Source organism: Carcharhinus amblyrhynchos, unplaced genomic scaffold, assembly GCF_965287045.1.
Source record: "Carcharhinus amblyrhynchos unplaced genomic scaffold, sCarAmb.v2.hapA scaffold_39, whole genome shotgun sequence".
Lineage (NCBI taxonomy): Eukaryota > Metazoa > Chordata > Chondrichthyes > Carcharhiniformes > Carcharhinidae > Carcharhinus > Carcharhinus amblyrhynchos.
The window spans coordinates 4,175,474-4,198,515 of NW_027649780.1; the positions used below are offsets into that span (position 1 = coordinate 4,175,474).

Genomic DNA, 23,042 nt, shown 5'->3' on the forward strand with positions numbered 1-23,042 from the left:
AAATCCTGAACTCCCCAAACAGTACTGCGGTTAGAACCAGAAACTAGAAGCAGGAGGAGGCCATTCAGCCCTTCGAGCCTGCTGCACCATTCATCTTGATCATGGCTGATCATCGAATTCAATATCCTGATTCGCCCCCCCCCCCATATCCCTCAATCTCTTTAGCCCCAAGAGCAATATCTAATTTATTTTTGAAATTAGACAATCTTTTGGCCTCAACTACTTTCTGTGGTAGTGAATTCCACATATTCACCACATTCTGGGTGAAGAAACTTCTCATCACCTCAGTCCTAAAAGGTTTACCCATTATCCTCAATCTATGACCTCTAGTTCTGGATTTCCCCACCATCGAGGACATTCTTTCTGCATCTACCCTGTCTAACCCTGTTAGAATTTTAGACTTTCTATGAGATCCCCTCTCACTCTTCTGAACTCCAGTGAATATAATCCTAACTGACTTAGTCTCTCCTCATATGACAAACCTGCCATCCCAACCTTCTCTGCGCTCCCTCTATTGCAAGGACATCCTTCCTCAGATAAGGACACCAAAACTGCACACAATCCTCTAGGTGTGTCCTCACCAACACCCTGTACAATTACAGTAAAACATCTGATTTAACCCTGATAAGTGCGAGGTGATTCATTTTGGTAGGACAAACTTGAATGTGGATTACAGGGTCAACGGCAGGGTTCTGAGGAATGGGGAGGAACAGGGAGATCTTGGGGTTCAGATCCACAGATCGCAAAGGTTGCCATTCAAGCGGATAGAACCGTGAAGAAGGCTTATAGTGTGTTAGCGTCTATTAACTGGGGGTTTGAGTTTAAGAGCCGTGGGGTTATGCTGCAACTATACCGGATGTTGGTGAGACCACGTTTGGAATATTGTGTTCAGTTCTGGTCACCTCACTATAAGAAGGATGTGGAAGCATCGGAGAGAGTGAAGGGGAGATTTACCAAGATGCTGCCTGGTTTGGAGGGTAGGTCTTATGAGGAAAGGTTGAGGGAGCTGGGGCTTTTCTCCTTAGAGAGGAGGATGAGAGGCGACTTAATAGAAGTTTATAAGATGATGAGACGGATTGATAGAGTGGACGTGCAGAGACTATTTCCTCGGGTGGATGTAGCTGTTACTAGGGGGCATAACTATAAGGTGGGAGATATAGGAGGAATGTCCGAGGTAGATTCCTCACTCAGAGTGGTTGGGGTGTGGAATACACTGCCTGCTGTGATAGTGGAGTCGGACACTTTAGGAACTTTCAAGCGGTTATTGGATAGGCACATGGAACACACCAGAATGGTAGGGAGTGGGATAGCTTGATCTTGGATTTGGACATAGCTGGGCACAACATTGAGGGCCGAAGGCCTGTACTGTACCGTTCCATGTTCTATCCCTCTCCCTACACTCAAATCCTCTTGCTATGAAGGCCAACATACCATTCACCTTCTTCACTGCCTGCTGTAGCTGCACGCTCACTCAACGTTAGTGACAAAGAAGCTCCATGAACCTCTTGTGAGGCTGGGGTATTCAGGGAGCTCTTCAACAGGAACCAACTTGCGTTTGAGACAATTAAAAGACTCAACTCAATGTCTGCTTAACTTAAAGCTTAATTGATTTTAATGCAAAACGTTACCCCTTACAACTGGGTTGCAACTCATGAACAATCAACAGCCACACACCCCCAACGAACCCAATTCTTCAGAACAGGACGCGACCAACACAGAACTCCCATCCCTGTAGTCATTTGTGAGCTTGCTGGTGCATCAGCAGGTTGTATAAGTGAGTGAATCCCATCCCACACTCGGAGCAGATGAACAAGCTTGCCCGAGAGTGGCGTCTCTGGTGTCTGAGGAGGGTGGAGGACTGAGTGAACCGCTTCCCGCACTCAGGGCAGGGGAACGGCCGCTCCCCGCTGTGAACTCGCAGGTGACTGAGCAGGGTGGAAGACTGGGCGAACCCCTTCCCGCACTCCGAGCAGGTGAACGGCCTCTCCCCGGTGTGGATGCGCTGGTGCCTCAGCAAGGTGTAGGACTGAGTGAACCCTTCTCCGCACTCGGAGCAGGTGAAGGGCCTCTCGCCGGCCTGAGCCCCCGGCTGTCCCAGCGGGGCCGCGGGCTGACTCAGCCCCTCCCCGCCCTCCGGGACGGCGGGCTGCCTCTCTGCGGGGTGACTGCGCTGCTGGTGGGCAGCCAGTTCAGACGACCGCCTGAAGCTCGTCTGGCACTGGGAGCACTGGAACTGTCTCTCCTCCGTGTGAGCGCGTCGGTGGCGTATGAGTTCCACAGAGCTTTTATAGCACTTCCCGCAGTCCGGGCAGCGGAAGGGTCTCTCGTCGGTGTGGACCTGCTGGTGCGTCTGCAGGTTGGCCGAGAAAATGAACCCCTTCCCGCACTCGGAGCAGGTGAACGGCCTCTCCCTGGTGTGAACTCGCTGGTGCGTCCGCAGGTTGGTGGACTGAGTGAACCCCTTCCCGCAGTCGGGGCAGGTAAACGGCCTCTCGCCGGTGTGGGTGCGCTGGTGCGCCAGCAGGGTGGAAGATTTAGTGAAGCCCTTCCCGCAGTCCGAGCAGGTGAAGGGCCTCTCCCCGGTGTGGGTGCGCTGGTGGATCTCCAGCTCGGACGGGTAATCGAACCCCTTCCCGCAGTCCCCGCACTTCCACGGTTTCTCCCGGGTGCCACTGCACTTGTGCTTCGACAGGCCGGACAGCCGGCTGAAGCCTCGCCCACACTCGGGACAGGTGTGCGGTTTCTGCCCGCTGTGATCGCTGGTCCCTTCCATGTTGAAAAGCCAACGATCACCAGTTGATGAAGAATTGGACAACTCCTGGTGCTGTGCCTGGTTTCAGGCTCCCGACCGCAAATCTTACAAAAAAAAAACACAGAAAGGCAGGTTGTGAAGTGGAGCTGCAGTGATCTGGTAATTTGTAGATCAGGCATTAGAATCACAAACGCCTACAGTGCAGGAGGAGGCCATTCGTCCCATCGAGCCCGCACCAACAACAAGGTCCTATCCCCTTAACCCCACATATTTACCCTGAAAATTCTGCTTACATTAAAGGGTAATTTAGCATGGCCAATCCACCTAATCTGCACATCTTTGGACACTAAGGGACAATTTAGCACGGCCAATTCACCTAACCTGCACATCTTTGGACACTAAGGGACAATTTAACATGGCCAATCCACCTAACCTGCACATCTTTGGACACTAAGGGGCAATTTAACATGGCCAATCCACCTAGCCTGCATATCTTCGGACACTAACCGGCAATTTAGCATCGCCAATCCACCTAACCTTAAAGTTTTTCTAGTCCAAAGTTTATAAAGTTAATTTATTAGTGTCACAAGTCAGCTTACATTATCAGTGCAATGAAGTTACTGTGAAAATCTCCCAGTCACCACACTCCAGCATCTGTGTGGGTGCACTTAAGTGTGAATTTAGCATGGCCAATGTACCTAACCAGCTCATCTTTGGACACTAAGGGACAATTTAGCATGGCCAATCCACCTAACCTGCACATCTTTGGATGTAAAACGTGACCATAAAATTGGCTGGATTGTCATAAAAAAGCAACTGGTTCACTAATATCCTTCAGGGAAGGGAAACTGCCACCTAGTCTGGACTTATAGGAGATGCTAAAGGAGAGGAGAGGAGAGAGAGACACACAGAGATGGAAGGAGAGAGAGATCGAGTGGTGGGAAACAGATGGATTATCTATAGGTACGATGCAACCAGAACTTTGACAAAACCTCCTCTAAGTCCTCAACCCTCACAGCATAGAAACAACACCTCAGTGATGGCACTGCTGCCTCACAGCACCAGGGACCAGGATTCAATTCTGGTCTTGGGTTAATGTCTGTGCGGAGTCTGCACGTTCTCTCCATGTCTCTGTGGGTTTCTTCCCACAGGGCAAAGATGTGCAGGTTAGGTGGATTGGCCATGCTAAATTGTCCCTTAGTGCCCAAAGATGTGCAGGTTAGGTGGATTGGCCATGCTAAATTGTCCCTTAGTGTCCAAAGATGTGCAGGTTAGGTGGATTGGCCATGCTAAATTGTCCCTTAGTGCCCAAAGATGTGCAAGTTAGGTGGATTGGCCATGCTAAATATGTGGGGCTACTGGAATAGGGCCTGGGTGGGATACTCTAAGAGTTGGTACTGACTCAATGGGCCAAACGGCCTCCTTCTGTACTGTAGGGATGCTATCATAATAAAGTGACATCATCAGCCAAAGCATCTATTTCATGGAAACATAGAAATTAGAAACAGGAGTAGGCCATTCGTCCCTACTCCACCATTCATTATCATCATGGCTGATCATCAAATTCAAAATCCTGATGCCCCCTCTTACCCCCACATATCCCTTAATCCCTCCAACCTCAAGAGCTACATCTAATTTCTTCTTGAATCCACACAACGTTTTGGCAACTCAGTGGACACAATTTTAAAATAAGGGGGAAATCACTTGGGACCGATTCTATCATTCCATGAAAAACCATTCATAGTACCATCGTAGAATCCCCACGGTGCAGAAAGGAGGCCATTCGGCCCATCGCATCAGCACCGACCACAATTCCACCCAGGCCCTATCCCCGTATCCCCACATATTCGTAGAATCCCTACACTGCAGAAGAGGCCATTCGGCCTATCTGGTCTGCACCAACTCTCTGAAAGGGCATCTTAGCCGGGCTGTCTCACTTGCCTATCCCCATAACCTCACCTACTTACCATGGCCAACTCATCTAACCTGCACGTCTTTGGAGACTGAGGGACAATTTAGCATGGCCGATCCACCTAACCTGCACATCTTTGGACACTGAGGGGCAACTTAGCATGGCTACTCCACCTAACTTGCACATATTTTGGACTGAAATTGAAATGGGTGATCTGCTACGTCCATACTGAATGGCGGGACAGTCTGGATGGGCTGAATGGCCAACTCCTGCTCCTTTGTTCCCAACATTCTCCCCGCCTGCTGACAGCAAGCCATGATGGCGCATGCGCGAGGCCGCTGCGGCAGTAGACAATTACGCATGCGCGCCGCTCCCGGGCCCCGTGGTTAACCGCGCACGCGCGCAACTGACAGGGCCACCGCCGACCGCGCATGCGCACCGCCCCATGAAGATGCCAGCCATTCAACGGGGCCTTTCACCGGCAAAGGTCCCCACGACAGGGCTCGGTCGGTGCGAACGCGGTACCTGCGGCTTCTTGTTGGCTTTTCAGGTCTCCACTGGGTGTGTGTGTGTGTATGTGGAGTCTCACCTCCCACCCACTGCCCCTAACTCTGACCCCCCCCACCGCTTATCCGCCTGAAGACAAAACAAGCGTCCGTCTCTGGACATGAGCTGCACTGCGCATGCTCCAAATCACAATGCCCGGGCAGTGATTGACGGCAGCTCCGGGCCAATAAGAAGAGGGGGGGCGGGGCTGGAGGATCGAACGGGAGCGGGTGGTCCTCCAGCCAATCGGAATAATTGAAGTGGCGGGGGTGTGGGGCCAGAGGACGCAGTGGGAGCGGCTGGCCCTCCACCCAATCGGAGTGAATGAGGGGCGGGGTTGGAGGACCGAACGGGTGCTGCTGGTCCTCCGACCAATCGGAGTGAATGAGAGGCGGGGCCGGGTCTCCCTCATTGGTTGAAACTCTGCATCATTGTGAAAGCTGCTTTGTGTCAAACTCCCGGGGAAAAACTGGACCTTTCTGTTTGTGGCTTTAAACAGATGGAGCCCTGTGGGTGTGGGGCAAACAGACCAACATTTCTCACTGAGATGGATTCATTCAGTTTAGTTTAATTAATAGTGTCACAAGTAGGCTTACTTTGATTTGATTCATTGTTGTCACCTTCTCCACTTTAATTTTGCAGCAGAGTGGCACAGCAGACGCGTGCTGGACCCATAACCCCAGAGGTCGTTGGGTGGAAACCAATCTCTGCTATTTACATTAGGAGAGAACAGTGGCGCAGTGGTTAGCACTGCTGCCTCACAGCACCAGGGACAAGGGTTCAATTCCAGCTGTCTGTGTGATGTTTGCACATTCTCCCCATGTCTATGTGGGTTTCCTCCGGGTGCTCCGGTTCCCTCCCATAGTCCGAGGATGTGCCGGTTAGGTTGATTGGCCGTGCTAAATTGACCCTTGGTGTCAGAGGATGAGCAGGGTAAATACGTGGGGTTACAGGAATAGGGCCTGGGTGGGACTTTTGTCGATGCAGACTCAGTGGGCTGAATGGCCTCCCTCTGCACTGTAGGGATTCCATGAATTCCTCATGTATTAGCATACAGTGAAAAGTATTGTTTCTTGAGCGCTCTGCATAGCATACCATGCATAGAGAAGGAAACCAGAGGGCGCAGAATGTAGTGTTACAGTCATACTAGGATGCAGAGAAAGATCAAGTCTGATGGCACTGCAATATACTTACTGTGAAAATCCCCAGTCGCCACACTCCGGCGCCTGTTTGGGTACACTGAGGGAAAATTTAGCACGGCCCATGCACCTAATCAGCACATCATTGCACATGAAGGGACAATTTAGCATGGCCAACCCACCTAACCTACACATCTTTGGATGCTATGGAGCAACTTACCATGGTCAATCCACCTAATTTCCACATCTTTGGGTGCTAAGGGGCAATTTACCATGGCCAATCCACCTAACCTGCACATCTTTGGACACTCAGGGGCAATTTAGCATGGCCAATCCACCTAACTTGCGCATCTTTGGACACGAAGGGACAATTTAGCTTGGCCAATCCACCTAACCTGCACATCTTTGGATGCGAAGGGGCAATTTTTTGATTTGATTTGACTTGATTTATTACTGTCACATGTATTAACATACAATGAAAAGTATTGTTTCTTGTGCTATGTGATGAAAGCATACCGTTCATAGAGAAGGAAAGGAGGGAGTGCAGAATGTATTACAGTCATAGCTAGGGTGTAGAGAAAGATCAACTTTACCTTGAAAGATCAAGGTAAGTCCATTCAAAAGTCTGACAGCAGCAGGAAAGAAGCTGTTCTTGAGTCAGTTGATATGTGGCCTCAGACTTTTATGTCCTTTTCCCGAAGGAAGAAAGTGGAAGAGAGAATGTCCAGGGTCCTTAATTATGTTGGCTGCTTTGCCGAGGCAGCAGGAAGTATAGACAGAGTCAATGGATGGGAGCTGGTTTGCGTGATGGACTGGGCCTCATTCATGACCCTTTGTAGCTTCTTGCTGTCTTGGGCAGAGCAAGAGCCATAGCATGCTATGGTACCAGAAAGAATGCTTTCTGTGATGCATCTGTAAAGGTTCGTGAGAGTCGTAGTAGACATGCCAAATTTCCTTAGGCTTCTGAAAAAATAGAGGACATTAATAAACTTTAGTGTTGAAAGCGACAAATGATACAGTGGGATATAGATCAGTTGCAGATATGGGTGGAGAAATGGCAGATGAAGTTTAATCCGGACAAGTGTGAGGTGTTGCACTCTGGGAGATCATATGTTAAGGGTAAGGCCACAGTTAGTGGCAGAATCCTGAACAGCATTGATGTAGAGGGATCATAGAGTTCATGTCCATAGCTCCCTGGAAGTGGTCACATAAGGTTGGTAAAGAAGATGTTTGGCACCCTTGTCTTTATTGGTCAGGGCATTGAGTATAAGAGTCAGGATGTTACGTTGCAACTTTATAAATCTTTGGTTAGGGCGCAGTTTAGAGTATTGTGTTCAATTCTGATCACCATGTGATAGGAAGGATGTGGAGGCTTTGGAGAGGGTTACAGAAGAGGTTTACCAGGATACTGCGTGGATTAGAGGGTATGAGCTATAAGGAGAGGCTGGACAAACTAGGGTTGTTTTCTCTGGAGTGACAGAGGCTGAGCAGAGACCCGATAGAAGTCTATAAAATTATTGGAGACATAGATAGCGTTGATAGAATACTTTTCCCAAGAGTTGAAATTTTGATTTGATATATTATTGTCACATGCATTGGGATACAGTGGAAGTGTTGTTTCTTGCGTGTTATACAGACAGAACGGAGAAGGAAAGGAGAGGATACAGAATATAGTGTTAACAGTCATAGCTAGGGTGTACAGAAAGATCAACTTAGTGCAAAGTAGGTCCGTTCAAAAGTCTGATGGCAGCAGGGAAGAAGCTGTTCTTGAGTCGGTTTATACGTGACCTCAGATTTTTGTATCTTTTTCTTGACAGAAGAAGATGAAAGAGAGTGTGTCCGGGGTGTGTAGTACCTTTGATTTTGCTGGCTGCTTTTCCGAGACAGTGGGAAGTGTAGACAGAGTCAATGGATTGGACGCTGGTTTGCTTGATGGACTGTCACTACATTCACTACCCAGTCTAATGTCTAATACTCAGGGAGCATGCACTTAAGGTGTGAGGGAGAAAGTTCAAAGGAGATGTTGGGGTAAGTTTTTTTTAGACAGAGAGTGGTAGTTGTCTGGAAGGCACTGCCAGGCATGGTGGTGAAGGCAGATGTGATAGGAGTGTTTAAGGGGCATTTAGATAAGCACATGAATATGCAAAGGGTAGAGAGATAGGGACCAAGGGCAGGCAGAAAGTGCCATGTTTGGTACATCATGGGTGGAAGGGCCTGTCCCTGTGCTGTATTGTTCTATGTTTGCAAAGAATTGATGGGCTTCTCAAAGAGTTGGAATCTTTCCTCATTCTCGGGAGTTGTACATCATCAGACTGTCTCCCATCAATATTGAGCTGCTATTGCAGAGCCGGGAGCATCTTTGAAAGACCTTCCAAATCTGCCCCACTCCCCTGTACTTTCCACAGAGCTCTGCAAACTTTATCTTTGAACAAAGATTAATTTCCCTTTGGAAATTTGCTGCTAAAAATCTGCCTCCATCTTTCAGGCAGTACATTCCAGATCCTAACTCGCTCAGTTAGACAATCTTTCTTCATCTTTTGACGTGATTACTTCTTAACCTTCTGTTAAATCCATTTGCTGAGTGGATCCAGATTTTAAACTGGAACCAGGTTTGTCCGTGTGATGTTCTGTTCGCACATTGATTTATTATTGTCACGTGAATTGGCATACAGTGAAATGAATTGTTTCTTGCGCGCTATACAGATAAAGTATACCATTCATAGAGGAGAGTGCAGACTGTGGTGTTACAGTCATAGCTAGAGTGAAGAGAAAGATCAACTTAATGCAAGGTACGTCCATTCAAAAGTCTGACAGTAGCAGGGAAGAAGCTGTTCTTGAGTCAGGTGGTACGTGACCTCAGACTTTTGTATTATTTTTCCCAAAGGAAGAAGGTTGAAGAGAGAATGTCCGGGGTGCATGGGGTCCTTAATTATGCTGGCTGCTTTGCCGAGGCAGCAGGAAGTGTAGACAGAGTCAATGGATGGAAGGCTGGTTTGCGTGATGGACTGGGCTACATCGAAATTAGGAGAGATAGTGTAGGGGACACATGGTGTCCAACATGGTGGACATTGTCAGAGAAATCAGGGGAACAACACACTGTGTGCGTTTGAATAAAGTTGATTTATTTGATACATTTCACAACATCAAATTCACACCATTACACAAATTATTAACTAAGGCACAAAGCCCAATGATCAAAATGGTTCAGTCCAGTATGTGATTAATAGTAACAATAACAGAATCCAACCCACAAAATCCCTACAGTGCAGAAGGAGGCCATTCAGCCCATTGAGTCTGCACCAACTTGCCAAAGCAGCATCTTATCCGGGCCCATCCTATCCATGTATGCCTGCACATTTATCGTGGCTAATCCGCCTAACCTACACATCTTCTTTAAAAGTAAATTTATTCATGGCACAAATGGGCTTCCATTAACTCTGCAATGAAGTTACTGTGAAAATTCCCCAGTCACCACACTCTGGTGCCTGTTCGGTTACACTGAAGGAGAATTTAGCATGGCCAATGCTTCTAACCAGCACATCTTTCGGACTGTGGGAGGAAACCGGAGCACCCGGAGGAAATCCAGGCAGCCATGGGCAAAACGTGCAGACTCCACGCAGACAGTGACCCAAGCTAGGAATCGAACCCGGGTCCCCGGCGCTGTGAGGCAGCAGTGCGAGCCACTGTGCCGTCCCTGCGGTCGCTTGCGAACCCGCCAGTGTCTCAGCAGGGTGGTTGGCTGAGCGAGTCCCTTCCCACAAACAGAGCAGGCGAGCGGATCCTCCCCATGTGGACCCGCTGGTGGGTCTGGACGTCGGAGGAGCGTCGGAACCTCTTCCCGCACTTGGAGCAGGTGAACGGCCTCTCCCCGGTGTGACCTCGCTGGTGGGCCAGCAGGTTGGAGGCGTGAGTGAAGCCCTTCCCGCACTCGGAGCAGACGAACGGCCTCTCCCCGGTGTGACTGCGCTGGTGGATCAGCAGGTCCCTCGTGCTCTTGAAGCCGGAATCGCAGTCGGGGCACTGGAAGGGTCGCTTGTCGGTGTGGACAAGTCGGTGGGACGTGAGGTTGGTCAAGCAGGTGAACCCCTTCCCGCACACCGAGCAGGTGAACGGTCTCTCCCCGGTGTGAACTCGCAGGTGTTCCGTGAGGTTGGACGACCGGCCAAACCTCTTCCCGCAGTGGGTGCAACCGAACGGCTTCTCCCCGGTGTGAATCCGCTTGTGTTCCGTCAGGGTGGACGACTTGCCAAATCTCTTGCCGCACACGGAGCAGGTGAACGGCCTCTCCCCGGTGTGAACGCGCTGGTGTGTTAAGAGGGAGGATAACTGGGCAAACCCCTTCCCGCAGTCGGAGCAGATGAACGGCCTCTCCCCGGTGTGGCTGCGTCGATGGATCTCCAGCTTGGATGGATAATTGAATCCCTTCCCACAGTCCCCGCATTTCCACGGTTTCTCCATGGTGTCCTTGTGTCTTTCCAAGTTGGATGATCAGTTGAAGCCTCGTCCACACACACACACACACACAGAGAAAATGTGTCTGGCTTTTCCCCGCTGTGAACACTGCGATGTATTTTCAGGCTGTGTAACTGGTTAAAGCTCTTTCCACACTCAGTGCACTGGAACACTCTTACTCGGGTGTTTTGGCGCCGTTCCAGTCACACTGATGTTTAGAGTCTTTTCCTGCAGAAAGAACAGACACACATTTCTCCTCCCACAGTCAAAGACCGATGATATTCAGGTGCTGATGAATGGAGTGACTGTCAGATCTCGGCGTGACGTTCAGTTTGAATTTCACAGCTGTAAACCCTCCCCTGTAAAAGGAGATTACAAAAGTCATCACTGTCGGCACAGGATAAAACATTAATCAGATATGTCAGTTTTGATGCAACATTTTCTCCTCTCTGGTCAGACCCCATTTGGAATATTGTGAGCAATTTTGGGCGCTGTATCTAAGGAAGGGTGTGCTGGCCTTGGAAAGGGTCCAGAGGAGGTTCATAAGCATGATCCCTAGAATGAAGAGCTTGTTGTATGAGGAACAATTGAGGACTCTGAGTCTGTACTCGTTGGAGTATAGAAGAGTGAGGGGGGGATCTTATTGAAAGTTACAGAATATTGCGAGGCCTGGATAGAGTGGACATGGAAAGGACGTTTCGAATAGTAGGAAAAACTAGAACGAGAGGGCACAATCTCAGACTAAAGGGACGATCCTTTAAAACAGAGATGAGGAGGAATTCCTTCAGCCAGAGAGTGGTGAATCTGTGGAACTCTTTGCTGCAGAAGGCTGTGGAGGCCAGGTCTTTAAGACAGAGATAGATAGGTTCTTGATTAATAAGGGGATCAGGGGTTATGGGGACAAGGCAGGAGAATGGGGATGAGAAAAATATCAGCCATGATTGAATGGCAGAGCAAACTCCATAGGCCAAGTGGCCTTGGAGTCTCCACTCACCTATTAAGGAGCAGCTTGTGATTCCAAATAAACCTATTGGACTTTAACCTCACATTGTGAGATTTCTTAGTGTGTCCACCCCAGTCCAATGCCGGCATTGCCACATAATGGCTACAATGAATATGTGGGAAAGGATTTTATTGCACCTGTCTCCAGTGAGCGCCAGTTTATAACTGTGAACGATACTGTACCTTTATATCATATATATAGACCATAGACCCCTACAGAGCAGAAACAGGCCCATCAAGTCTGCACCGAACACAATCCCACCCAGGCCCTACCCCGATATCCCCACATATTATACCCACTAATCCCTCTAACCTACGCATCCCTGGACACTAAGGGACAATTTCTTAGCATGGTCAATCAACCTAACCCACACATCTTTGGACTGTGGGAGGAAACCCACACCGACACGAGGAGAATTGATGTGGAGATGCTGGCTTTGGACTGGGACGTGCGTAGTATGAAGTCTCACAACACCAGGCTAAAGTCCAACAGGTTTATTTGAAATCACGAGCTTTCACAGTGCTGCTCCTTCATCCACTGAGTCTTTAAATGATATATTTTAATCATTATTTCTTTGCAGGATGTTTCTAGCAGGCACTGGAAGCAGATGGCACAATTCTGTCCGTAACCGCCATCCTCTATTTATAACTGAAGTGACATAATGGTGCAGAGAGAATGGAGGCAACGTTTGGAGTCTGGATGACCCTAGAGAGTCTCCAGCATTTTCTGTTTCAGATTCCAGCATCCGCACTATTTTACTTCAGTATTGTGGAAAGCAAATTAATTCATCACCCAGCTGCGTGATGATTGAATGTCAGCCAAATAGTCCTCACCCCCTAACGTGGAGTAAAGGGAAAGGTGCGGGAAAAAAATGACAAAAGTAGAAGTCTTACATGGGGTTTACCCGTAAGCAGGAACCTGGACATTGCCCCCTAATAAGATGGCATCCGCACATGTCCTCCTCGGGCTTGCCCCCTAGTAAGATGGCACCCGCGCATGCCCTCCTGGGGCTTGCCCCCTTGTAAAATGGCGCCCGCGCATGCCCTCCTGGGGCTTGCCCCCTTGCAAAATGGCGCCCGCGCATGCCCTCCTGGGGCTTGCCCCCTTGTAAAATGGCGCCCGCGCATTTCCTCCTGGGGCTTGCCCCCTATGAAGATGACGCCCGCGCATGTCCGTTGCTGCACATTATCCCCTATAGATGACCACCGCGCATGCCCCGTGCTGCACATTTCCCCTTATCAAGATGGCGGGCAGCAACCCGGGCTCTGACCGGGATTCCCCTCTCCTCTCCTCAAAGCTCACGGCTAGTTCGGTGTCAAAGGCGAGACCGGCAACCTTTCATTCGGGGTTTCAGGCCTCCCGGGGAGGTATTTACGAGGCCTCCCAGACCACTCCGTGGGCTCGCTTGGTCCGCACGCAGCCAGCGGCTCCATTGCTCAGCTGGACGCCATTGTTTCTGCCCCGCTCCTCGCCGCTCCAGGGTTGAACCCGCAGTGCGCATGCTCCCCTCGCCAGCCGGGCACTGCGGCTGCGCGAACAACGCCTACAGCCCGTTGTCTCAGTCACAAGGTACCGAGGCCCTTCAGCCCATCCTGCTTCCGCCAGCCATCCTGTTCCTATCCATTCTAATCCCATTTTCCGGCATTTGGCTTTCCAAGTGCTCGTCTAATTGCTTCTGAAATGTTGTGGCGGGTTTACCACCTCTACTGCTCTTTTTTTTACATAGAAAACAGAAGCAGGAGTTTAAAGTTTATTTGTTAGTGTCACAAGTAGGCTTACATTAACGCTGCAGTGCACTTATTGTGAAAATCCCATAGCGGCCATGCTCCGGCGCCTGTTCGGGTACACTGAGGGGGAATTTAGCATGGTCAATGGATCTAACCTGCATATCTTTCGGACATGAGAGGAAACCAGAGCACCCGGAGGAAACCCGCACAGACACAAGGAGAACAGCATACTCAGCACAGATGGTGACCCAAGCCGGGAATCAAACCCGGGTCTCTGGAGCTGTGAGGCAATAGCGCTAACTACTGTGCTGCTGAAGGACAGGAGGGGAGGGTGAAGAGGGGGTGAGGGGAGTGGGTGGGAGGGGGTGAGGGGAGTGGGTGGGAGGGGGTGAGGGGAGTGGGTGGGGGCAGGTGAGGGGAGTGGGTGGGGGCAGGGGAGAAGGAGTTGGCCATTCAAGCCTGCTCTGCCATTTATTTTGATTATGGCTGATCATCAAATTCAATATCTTGATATCCCCTTCCCTTCCCATATCCCTCGATCCCTTTAGCCCCAAGAGCTATACCTAATTTTTTCTTGAAATCAGACGATGTTTTGGCCTCAACTACTTTCTGTGGTGGTGAATTCCATACATTCATCACTCCCTGGGTGAAGAAATTTCTCCCCCACCATTGGCAACATTCTTTCTGAATCTACCCGGTCTAACCCTGTTAGAAATTTTATAAGTTTCTAATGAGAACCCCTCTCAGTTTTCTGACCTCCAGTGAATATAAACCTAAGCAACTTAGTCTCTCCTCATCTGACAGACTTGCAATCCCAGGAATCACCCTGGTAAGCCTTTACAGTGCGCCCTCTGCAGCAAGGACATCCTTCCTTAGATAAGGACACCAAAACTGTACACAATACACCAGGTGTGGCCTCACCAACGCGCTGTACAATTGCAGCAAAATATCCCTATCCCTGTACTCAAATCCTCTCTCTATGAAGGCCAGCATACCATTTGTCTTCTTTACTGCCTGCTTTACCTGCCTGCTTATCTTCAGCACTGATGCATGAGGATATTATGGTCTCGCTGAGTATCCACCTCTCTCAATTTACACCCATTCAAGTAATAATGTCTTCCTATTATTGCTACCAAAGTGGATAACCTCACATTTACCCACATTATACTGCATCTGCCATGCATATTTCCACTCACTCAACCTGTCCAAATAATGCTGAAGCATCTCTACATCCTCTTCACAGCTCACTCTCCCACCCCACCTTTGTGTCATCTGCAAACTTGGAAATAATAGATTCGGTTGCCTCTTCCAAATCATCAATATATGTGAACTATTCTAACGTGTCCTTGCACAAAACCCCTGCAGAATCTCACTAGTCACTGACTGCCAATCAGAAAAAGATCCATTTATGCCAACTCTTTGCTTCCTATCTGCTGATTAGCTTTCTCTTCATCTCAATCAAGACATTACCTGCAATCCCACGTGCTTTAACTTTACATAATAGTCTGTTATGTGAGACCTTGTCGAAAACCGTCTGTCAGTCTAAATGAACCGCATCCACTGGTTCTCCTCAGTCAACTCTACTGGTTACATGCTCAAAGAATTCCAGTAGATTTGTTAAGCATGATTTCCATGGAGTGTGGCAACTGGGAGGTTTTCACAGTAACTTCACTGCCTATTTGTGACACTACTAAAAATAAACTAAAATATTTTCTGTTTTGAGGTCACTGTGGATCGGTTTTCTCTCACAACTACCTGTTTAAAGAATCATAGAAACCCTACAGTGCAGAAAGAGGCCCTTTGGCCCATCAAGTCTGCACCAAACACAATCCCACCCAACCTTACCCCCATATATTATACCCACTAATCCCTCTAACCTACGCATCCCTGGACACTAAGGAGCAATTTCTTAGCATAGCCAATCAACTTAAGCCACACATCTTTGGACTGTGGGAGGAAACCCACGCAGACATGAGGAGAATGTGCAAACTCCACACAGACAGTAACCCGAGCCGGGAATCGAACCCAGGACCCTGGAGCTGTGAAGCAGCAGTGCTCACCACTGTGCTACCGTGCCATAAAGACGAAGGATGTTTTTAAAGAATGAGACAACAGTAATTGCGTCCTTGTTCAATAATAGAATCCCTACAGTGCAGAAGGAAGCCATTCAGCCCATCAAGCCTGCACCACCAACAATCCCAACCAGGCCCTATACCCTTAACTGCAAGAAATAATACTTTTCACTGTATACTAATACATGTGACAATAAACTAAATCAAAAAATAACCCCACCCGTTTACCCTTTAATCCCCTGACACGAAGGAGCAATTTAGCATGGCCAATCCATGCCCATCTTTCGAGTGTTGGAGGAAACCCAAGCAGACATGGGGAGAATGTGCAAAGTCCACACAGACAGTGACCCGAGGATGGAATTGAATCCAGGTCCCTGGTGCTGTGAGGCAGCAGTGCCAACCACCATGCTGCACCTTGTCACATGTATTGGGGTACAGTGAAAAGTGGCACAGGTGGCACAGCAGTCCTATCTATACCAACCACCTGTATCCTTCTATTCCCTGTATGTTCATGTATCTATCCAGATAAGTCTTAAATGTGTCTGCATCAACCTCCTCACTTGGCAGTACATTCCAGGCCACCACTACCCTCTGTGTCAATAATTTCCCTGCACATCTCTATTGAACCTTTCGTGCCTTACCTTGAACTTGTGCCCCCTTGTAATTGTCATTTCCACCCTGGGGAAAAAGCTTCCAACTGTTCACCCTACCTATACCCCTCATAATTTTATAAACTTCTATCAGGTCGCTCCTCAGCTTCCGTCTTTCCAGGGAGAACAAGCCCAGTTTATTCAATCTCTCCCCATAGCTAATACCCTCCACACAAGGCAGCATCCCGGTCAACCTTTTCTGTACTCTCTCCAAAGCCTCTTGTTTCTTGCACGCTATACAAAACATACCGTTCATAGAAAAGGAAAGGAGAGGGTGCAGAATGTAGTGTTACAGACACAGCTAGGGTGTAGAGAAAGATCAACTTCATGCCCGGTAGGTCCATTCAAAAGTCTGATGGCAGACCCAAAGTTTGCAGTGGGGATTTAAGCGGGGACTTTTTCCTGCAATGTTGCGGTGATAATGAGTGTCCTGGGGAAATGAGCGTGAATCCCCCAGCCCTGGACAGAGGGAAACTGACCACCCATCTCTCGGTCTAATTCCCAAACAGAAAATGATTTGATTTGATTTATTGTTGTCACATGTATTGGGGTACAGTGAAAAGTATTGTTTATTACGCGCTATACAGACAAAGCATACTATAGACAGAGAAGGAAAGGAGAAAGTGCAGAATGTAGTGTCGCAGTCACAGCTCAGGTGTTTCCAGAATGCTGCCAACAATCAGCAATGTAAGAAATCTCACAACACCAGGTTAAAGTCCAACAGGTTTATTTGGTAGCAAAAGCCACAAGCTCTCGGTACGCTGTTCCTTTGTCAGGTGAGTGGGGAGTTCTGATCACAAACAGAGCATATAAAGGCACACACAGTTTACAGAATACTGATTAGAATGCGAGTCTTTACAGCTAATCAAGTCTTAAAGGTGCAGACAATGTGAGTGGAGGTAGCATAGGTTAAAGCATAGGTTAAAGAGATGTGTATTGTCTCCAGCCAGGACAGTTAGTGAGACTTTGCAAACCCAGGCAAGTCACGGGGGTTACAAATAGTGCGACATGAACCCAAGATCCCTGTTGAGGCCGTCCTCATGTGTGCGGAACTTGGCTATCAGTCTCTGCTCAGCGACTCTGCGCTGTCGTGTGTCGTGAAGGCCGCCTTGGAGGATGTTTACCCAAAGATCAGAGGCAGAATGCCCGTGACCGCTGAAGTGTTCCCCAACAGGAAGACAACAGTCTTGCCTGGTGATTGTTGAGCGATGTTCATTCACCCGTTGTCGTAGCGTCTGCATGGTCTCCCCAACGTACCATGCCTCAGGACATCCTTTCCTGCAGCGTATCAGATAGACAACATTGGCCAAGTTGCAAGTATGTGTACCATGTACCTGGTGGATGGTGTTCTCCCATGGATGGCATCTCCATATTAAAGTTCTTTTCACAGTCAGTTCAATGGAACACTCTCACTCAGGTGTTTGTGTGTCTCGGTGCTTTTCCAATCACACTGATATCTGAAATCCTTTCCCTCAGACAGCATAAACTCTGAGGCCAATGACATTCTAGTCCATGTGCATCACATATCGTGGCGCAATTTGTTTTTCACTGTTTGCAAAATCTGCACCAAACAATATTCTGTAAAAATAGAAGTCACCCCTGTAAGACGATGATAGAAATTCTGAACAGATACTTCTAGTTACTCTGGAACATTTTTTTCCTCTCGTTTCCCCCAAATCCATCGGGAAGACGTGCTTGATTAGGTGCACTGGCCGTGCTAAATTCTCCCTCAGTGAACCTGAACAGGCGCCGAACTGTGGTGACTGGGGCGTTTTGACGGTATCTTAATTGCAGTGTAAATGTAAGCTGACTTGTGACACTAATGAATAATCTTTAAACTTAAAACAAAACTGTAAATCTCTGTCCCACACACTCTCACTCTTCTCTGCGCTGAAACCCAAACCCATCTCACCATTTCTTCCCCCCGCTCCCAGTTTTCTCCCTCCCTCCCCTCTGCCTGGGGTCGGACCTCCAGCTCCTGTCTGCAGACTGACAGTAAAACCAATCAGTAAATCGTATTCTCTCCTGGTCACTGGGACTCTGAGCACCCGCCTCCCTGATGTCTCCTCACCAAGATGGTTGCGCGTGCACCCTGCTGGCTAGACGAGCCCCGCCAGCCTCGCTTGAATGGCAAACGCTGGCCTGCGTGACCTGGGCCTGTCACCAAGAAGGGAACCTCAATTCTGTTCCCCTTTGGGCAGCACAGTGGTTTGACATGGTGGCATAGCAGTTGGCACTGCTGCCTCGCAGCGCCAGGGCCCTGGGTTCAATTCCCGGCTCGGGTCACCGTCTGTGCAGAGTTTGCACATTCTCCTCGTGTCTGCGTGGGTTTCCTCTGGGTGCTCGGTTTCCTCCCACAGTCCGAAAGACATGTTGGTTGGGTGCATTGGCCACGCTAACTTCTCCTTCGGGATATCCCCGAACCGGCGCCGGACTGTGGCAACTAGGGGAATTTTCACAGTAACTTCATTGCAGTGTTAATGTATGCCTACTTGTGACAGTAATAAACTTTAAACTTCCCTAGGCAGTCATAAGAACATAAGAACATAAGAAATAGGAGCAGGAGTAGGCCATCTGGCCCTTCGAGCCTGCCCCGCCATTCAATAAGATCATGGCTGATCTGTCGTGGCTCAGTTCCACATTCCCGCCCTCTCCCCATAACCCTTAATCCCCTCTCTTATCAAAAACCCATCAACCCGCGTCTTAAAAATATTTAGCGAGGCAGCCTCCACCACTTCAACGGGCAGAGAATTCCAGAGATTCACCACCCTTTGAGTGAAGAAGTTCCTCCTCAACTCCGTTCTAAACCGCACCCCCCCCTTTATCTTGAGGCTGTGCCTCCTAGTCCTACTATCCTTTCTGAGCGGGAAGAGTCTCTCCACCTCTATCCTATCCATCCCATTCATCATCTTATACGTCTCAATGAGATCTCCCCTCATTCTTCTAAACTCTAACGAGTACAAGCCTAGTTTATTCAGCCTCTCCTCATAGCTCAACCCCCTCAACTCCAGCATCAGCCTAGTAAACCTCCTCTGCACTCCCTCCAAGGCCAAAATATCCTTGCGTAAGTACGGTGCCCAAAACTGCACACAGTACTCCAGCTGTGGCCTCACCAATGCCCTATACAGCCTCAGCAAGACCTCCCTACTTTTATATTCAATCCCCCTCGCAATGAAGGCCAGCATCCCATTCGCCTTCCTGACCACCTGCTGCACCTGCAAGCTGGGTTTTTGCGACTCATGCACAAGGACCCCGAGGTCCCTCTGCACCGTCGCCTGCTGCAGTTTTTCACCACATAAGTATTAATCTTTCCTACCATTATTCCTACCAAAGTGGACCACCTCGCACTTGCCAACATTAAATTCCATTTGCCATTTCCTGGCCCATTCGCCCAGCCTATCCAGATCCTTCTGTAGACTCTCCACACCCTCCGCACAATTTGCCATTCCACCAATCTTGGTGTCATCAGCAAATTTCGACACCCTACACTTGGTTCCCTCCTCCAGATCATCTATATAAATGGTAAATAGCTGAGGCCCCAGCACCGACCCCTGGGGCACTCCACTAGTCACCATCCGCCAATCCGAATAGCACCCATTGACCCCCACTCTCTGCCTCCTATTTGACAACCAATCCTCTATCCATGCTAACACCCTACCCCCAACTCCATGTCCCCTGATCTTCTGCAATAACCTCTTGTGAGGTACCTTGTCAAACGCCTTCTGAAAATCAAGAAAGACCACATCCACCGGCTCTCCTCTATCCACCGCCCTAGACACATCCTCATAGAACTCCAGTAAATTTGTCAGACACGACTTCCCTTTAACGAAACTGTGCTGCGTCTGCTCTATCAAGCAATTCCTCTCAAGATGCCTCGCTATTTCCTCCTTGATGACGCTCAGGATAGTGGGTGGCATGGTGATGAAGTGGTTAGCACTGCTGCCTCACAGTTCCAGGGACCCAGGTTCAATTTCAGCTTGCACGTTCTCCCCATGTCAAGGTGGGTTTCGTCTGTGTGTGCCAGTTTCCTCCCACAATCCAAAGATGTGTAGGTTTGGCGGATGCTAAGTTGCCCCTCAGTGTCAAGATGTACATACAGGTTAGGTGGAATAGCCATGATCAACGTGTGTGGTTACAGGGGGGTTAGCGCACGGGATTGGGCTGAGGTAGCAAGCTCTTTCTGAGTGTCACTGCAGACCTGATGGGCCAAATGGCCTCTTCTGCCCTCTAGGGATTCCCTAATAACTTTCCACTGTGGTTCAATGGGTGCTGAGACTGCTGCTAAGTCCAAGTGTCTGATCTGCAGACTCTGCCACACATTGGAGTGGTGCTGGGTAGGTGTGTTACTTGGAGGTTTGTGTGTTCCCTCAGACTCCTCAACTTCACCTCTGTGCCTTCTCGATGTGTTTGACACCTTCCAGAATGACCCTCCTCCATTTTGACCAGTCACAATCCAGGGTGTCTCATGAGGAAATCTGATCCCTTCAGGTTAAGGTTGTTTTAAGGCCATCTCTCAACTGTTTCTGCTGACCTCCTGAGAGTCTCCTGCTGTGACTGGATCCATAGAAAAGCAGTTCTTCAGGAGTCTAGTGTCAGACATATCTGATTTATTATTGTCACGTGTATTGGGGTACAGTGAAAAGTATTGCTTGTTGCGTGCTATACGGACAAAGCATACCGTTCATAGAGAAGGAGAGAGTGCAGAATGTAGTATTACAGTCATAACTAAAGTGTGGAGAAAGATCAACTTAATATATGATAGGTCCTTTCAAAAGTCTGATGACATTGACGGACAGATTATTGTTGTCGCACAAGCTCACCAATTTCACTCTTTTCTGTGCTCCATCTCATCATTGTTTGAGATCCGACCCACTACGGTGATGTTTGAGGACACGTACCAACCGACTCAAGGACAGCTTCTTCCCTGCTGCCATCAGACTTTTGAATGGACCTACCCTCGTATTAAATTGATCTTTCTCTACATTCTAGCTACGACCGTAACATTATATTCTGCACCCTCTCTGTTCCTTCTCTATGAACGGTATGCTTTTTCTGTATAGCACACAAGAAACAATACTTTTAACTGTACGCTAATACATGTGACAATAATAAATCAAATCAAATGAACAAACTTGAAAATCGAGCTGGGGTGGAATTTGGCCACACAGTCATAAGTGTCATAAGGGGCTGAGAACAGAACCTTGCAGAGCACCCTGTGGGAAGTAGAATGATAGAATAGTGTCCCTACAGTGCAGAAGGCGGCCATTCAGCCCATTGAGTCTGCACCGAATCATTCAAAAGCTTAGCTCATAACCTCACGTATTCACCCCACCAACTGACACATTTCTGGACACTAAGGGACAATTTAGCATGGCCAATCCACTGAACTTGCACATCTTTGGAAACTAAGGAGGCAATTTAGTGTAGCCAATCCACCTAACCTATACATCTTTGAACACTAAGGGACAATTTAGCCTGGCCAATCCACCTAACCCGCACATCTTTGGACACTAAGGGGCAATTTAGCATGGCCAATCCACCTAACCTGCACATCTTTGGACACTAAGGGGGCAATTTAGTGTATCCAATCCACCTAAGCGATTCATCTTTGAACACTAAGGGACAATTTAGCCTGGCCAATTCACCTAATCTGCACATGTTTGGACACTAAGGGGGCAATTTAGCACAGCCAATCCATTTAACCCGCACTTTTTTGGACACTAAGAGACAATTTAGCATGGCCAATTCACCTAACCCGCACATCTTTGGAAACTAAGGGGGCAATTTAGCATGGCCAATCCACCTAACCTGCACATCTTTGAACACTAAGGGACAATTTAGCCTGGCCAATCCACCTAACCTGCACATCTTTGGACACTAAGGGGGCCATTTAGCATGGCCAATTCATTTAACCTGCACTTTTTTGGACACTAAGGGACAATTTAGCATGGCCAAGCCACCTAACCGATACAGAGTTAACATTTGCAATGCCAGAGGATTGTTGTTGATGAGCTGAGTGTTTGCAGCATTGTGGTGAGCTTTGAGAAACACGCTGAGATTGAGTTTTTGGTTCTTACACAGATCTGGATGTCAATCTGATTTCACACCTTCATCTCAACACTTTCCAAACTCACCTCCAGCTCATTGTCCATCCCCATAAACACCCGGATGGACAATCACCACCTCAAGATGGCGGCGCCCGCCGGTTGCCTGGGGTAACCAGTGCCCCAGGCAACGGGGAGGAGCCCCGCCCACTCGCCCCCCTACCAAGATGGCCGTCCCCCGCGCTCCGCTCCCTCAACTAAAGATTCGCGCTTCCTCTCCCAAGATGGCGGTGCCCGCCGGTTGCCCGGGGTAACCAGTGCCCCAGACAACGGGGGGGGGGGAGGAGAGCCTCGCCTACTCACCTGCCACCCTCCCTTACCAAGATGGCCGTCCCCCTGCGCTCCGCTCCCTCAACTGAAGATTCGCGCTTCCTCTGCCAAGATGGCGGCCGGTGCACGGGGGGGCGGGGTCAATTCGGATGACCCGGATGGGCCTCCTCCTATAGGTCCGGAGCCGTCTGTCAATCACTCCCTGGGCTTCCTCCCATTGTGAGCTGGAGCATGCGCGGTGGGGCTGTTGCTGGTGGACCCTGGCAGGGTGAGTAAAGGAGGCCCCAACACCCCCAGTTAGAGCCATTGGTTTTATTGTCAGTCTGCAGACAGGAGCTGGAGAACTGAACCCAGACAGAGGAGAGGGAGGGAGAAAACTGGGAGTGGAGGAAAGAAATGGTGAGATGGGGTTGGA

General features: G+C 49.0%; 2 protein-coding genes across 2 annotated transcripts in view; both read right to left on the reverse strand.

Annotated features, from left to right (window-relative positions):
* Nucleotides 1-5,278, reverse strand: part of LOC145363528 (uncharacterized) — a 45,113-nt gene extending 39,835 nt beyond the window's left edge. Inside the window, exons 1-2 of the mRNA XM_080218717.1 lie at nucleotides 5,190-5,278; nucleotides 1,748-2,856 (exon numbers count right to left, since the gene is read on the reverse strand). Coding sequence (XP_080074843.1) covers nucleotides 1,748-2,773 — 1,026 coding nt within the window. The 5' untranslated portion in view covers nucleotides 2,774-2,856; nucleotides 5,190-5,278. The remainder of the gene's footprint in view (nucleotides 1-1,747; nucleotides 2,857-5,189) is intronic.
* Nucleotides 5,279-9,459: 4,181 nt separating this feature from the next.
* Nucleotides 9,460-23,042, reverse strand: part of LOC145335575 (uncharacterized) — a 38,578-nt gene continuing 24,995 nt past the window's right edge. Inside the window, exon 3 of the mRNA XM_080181382.1 lies at nucleotides 9,460-10,730. Within this exon, the coding sequence (XP_080037508.1) occupies nucleotides 10,073-10,730 (658 nt within the window). The 3' untranslated portion in view covers nucleotides 9,460-10,072. The remainder of the gene's footprint in view (nucleotides 10,731-23,042) is intronic.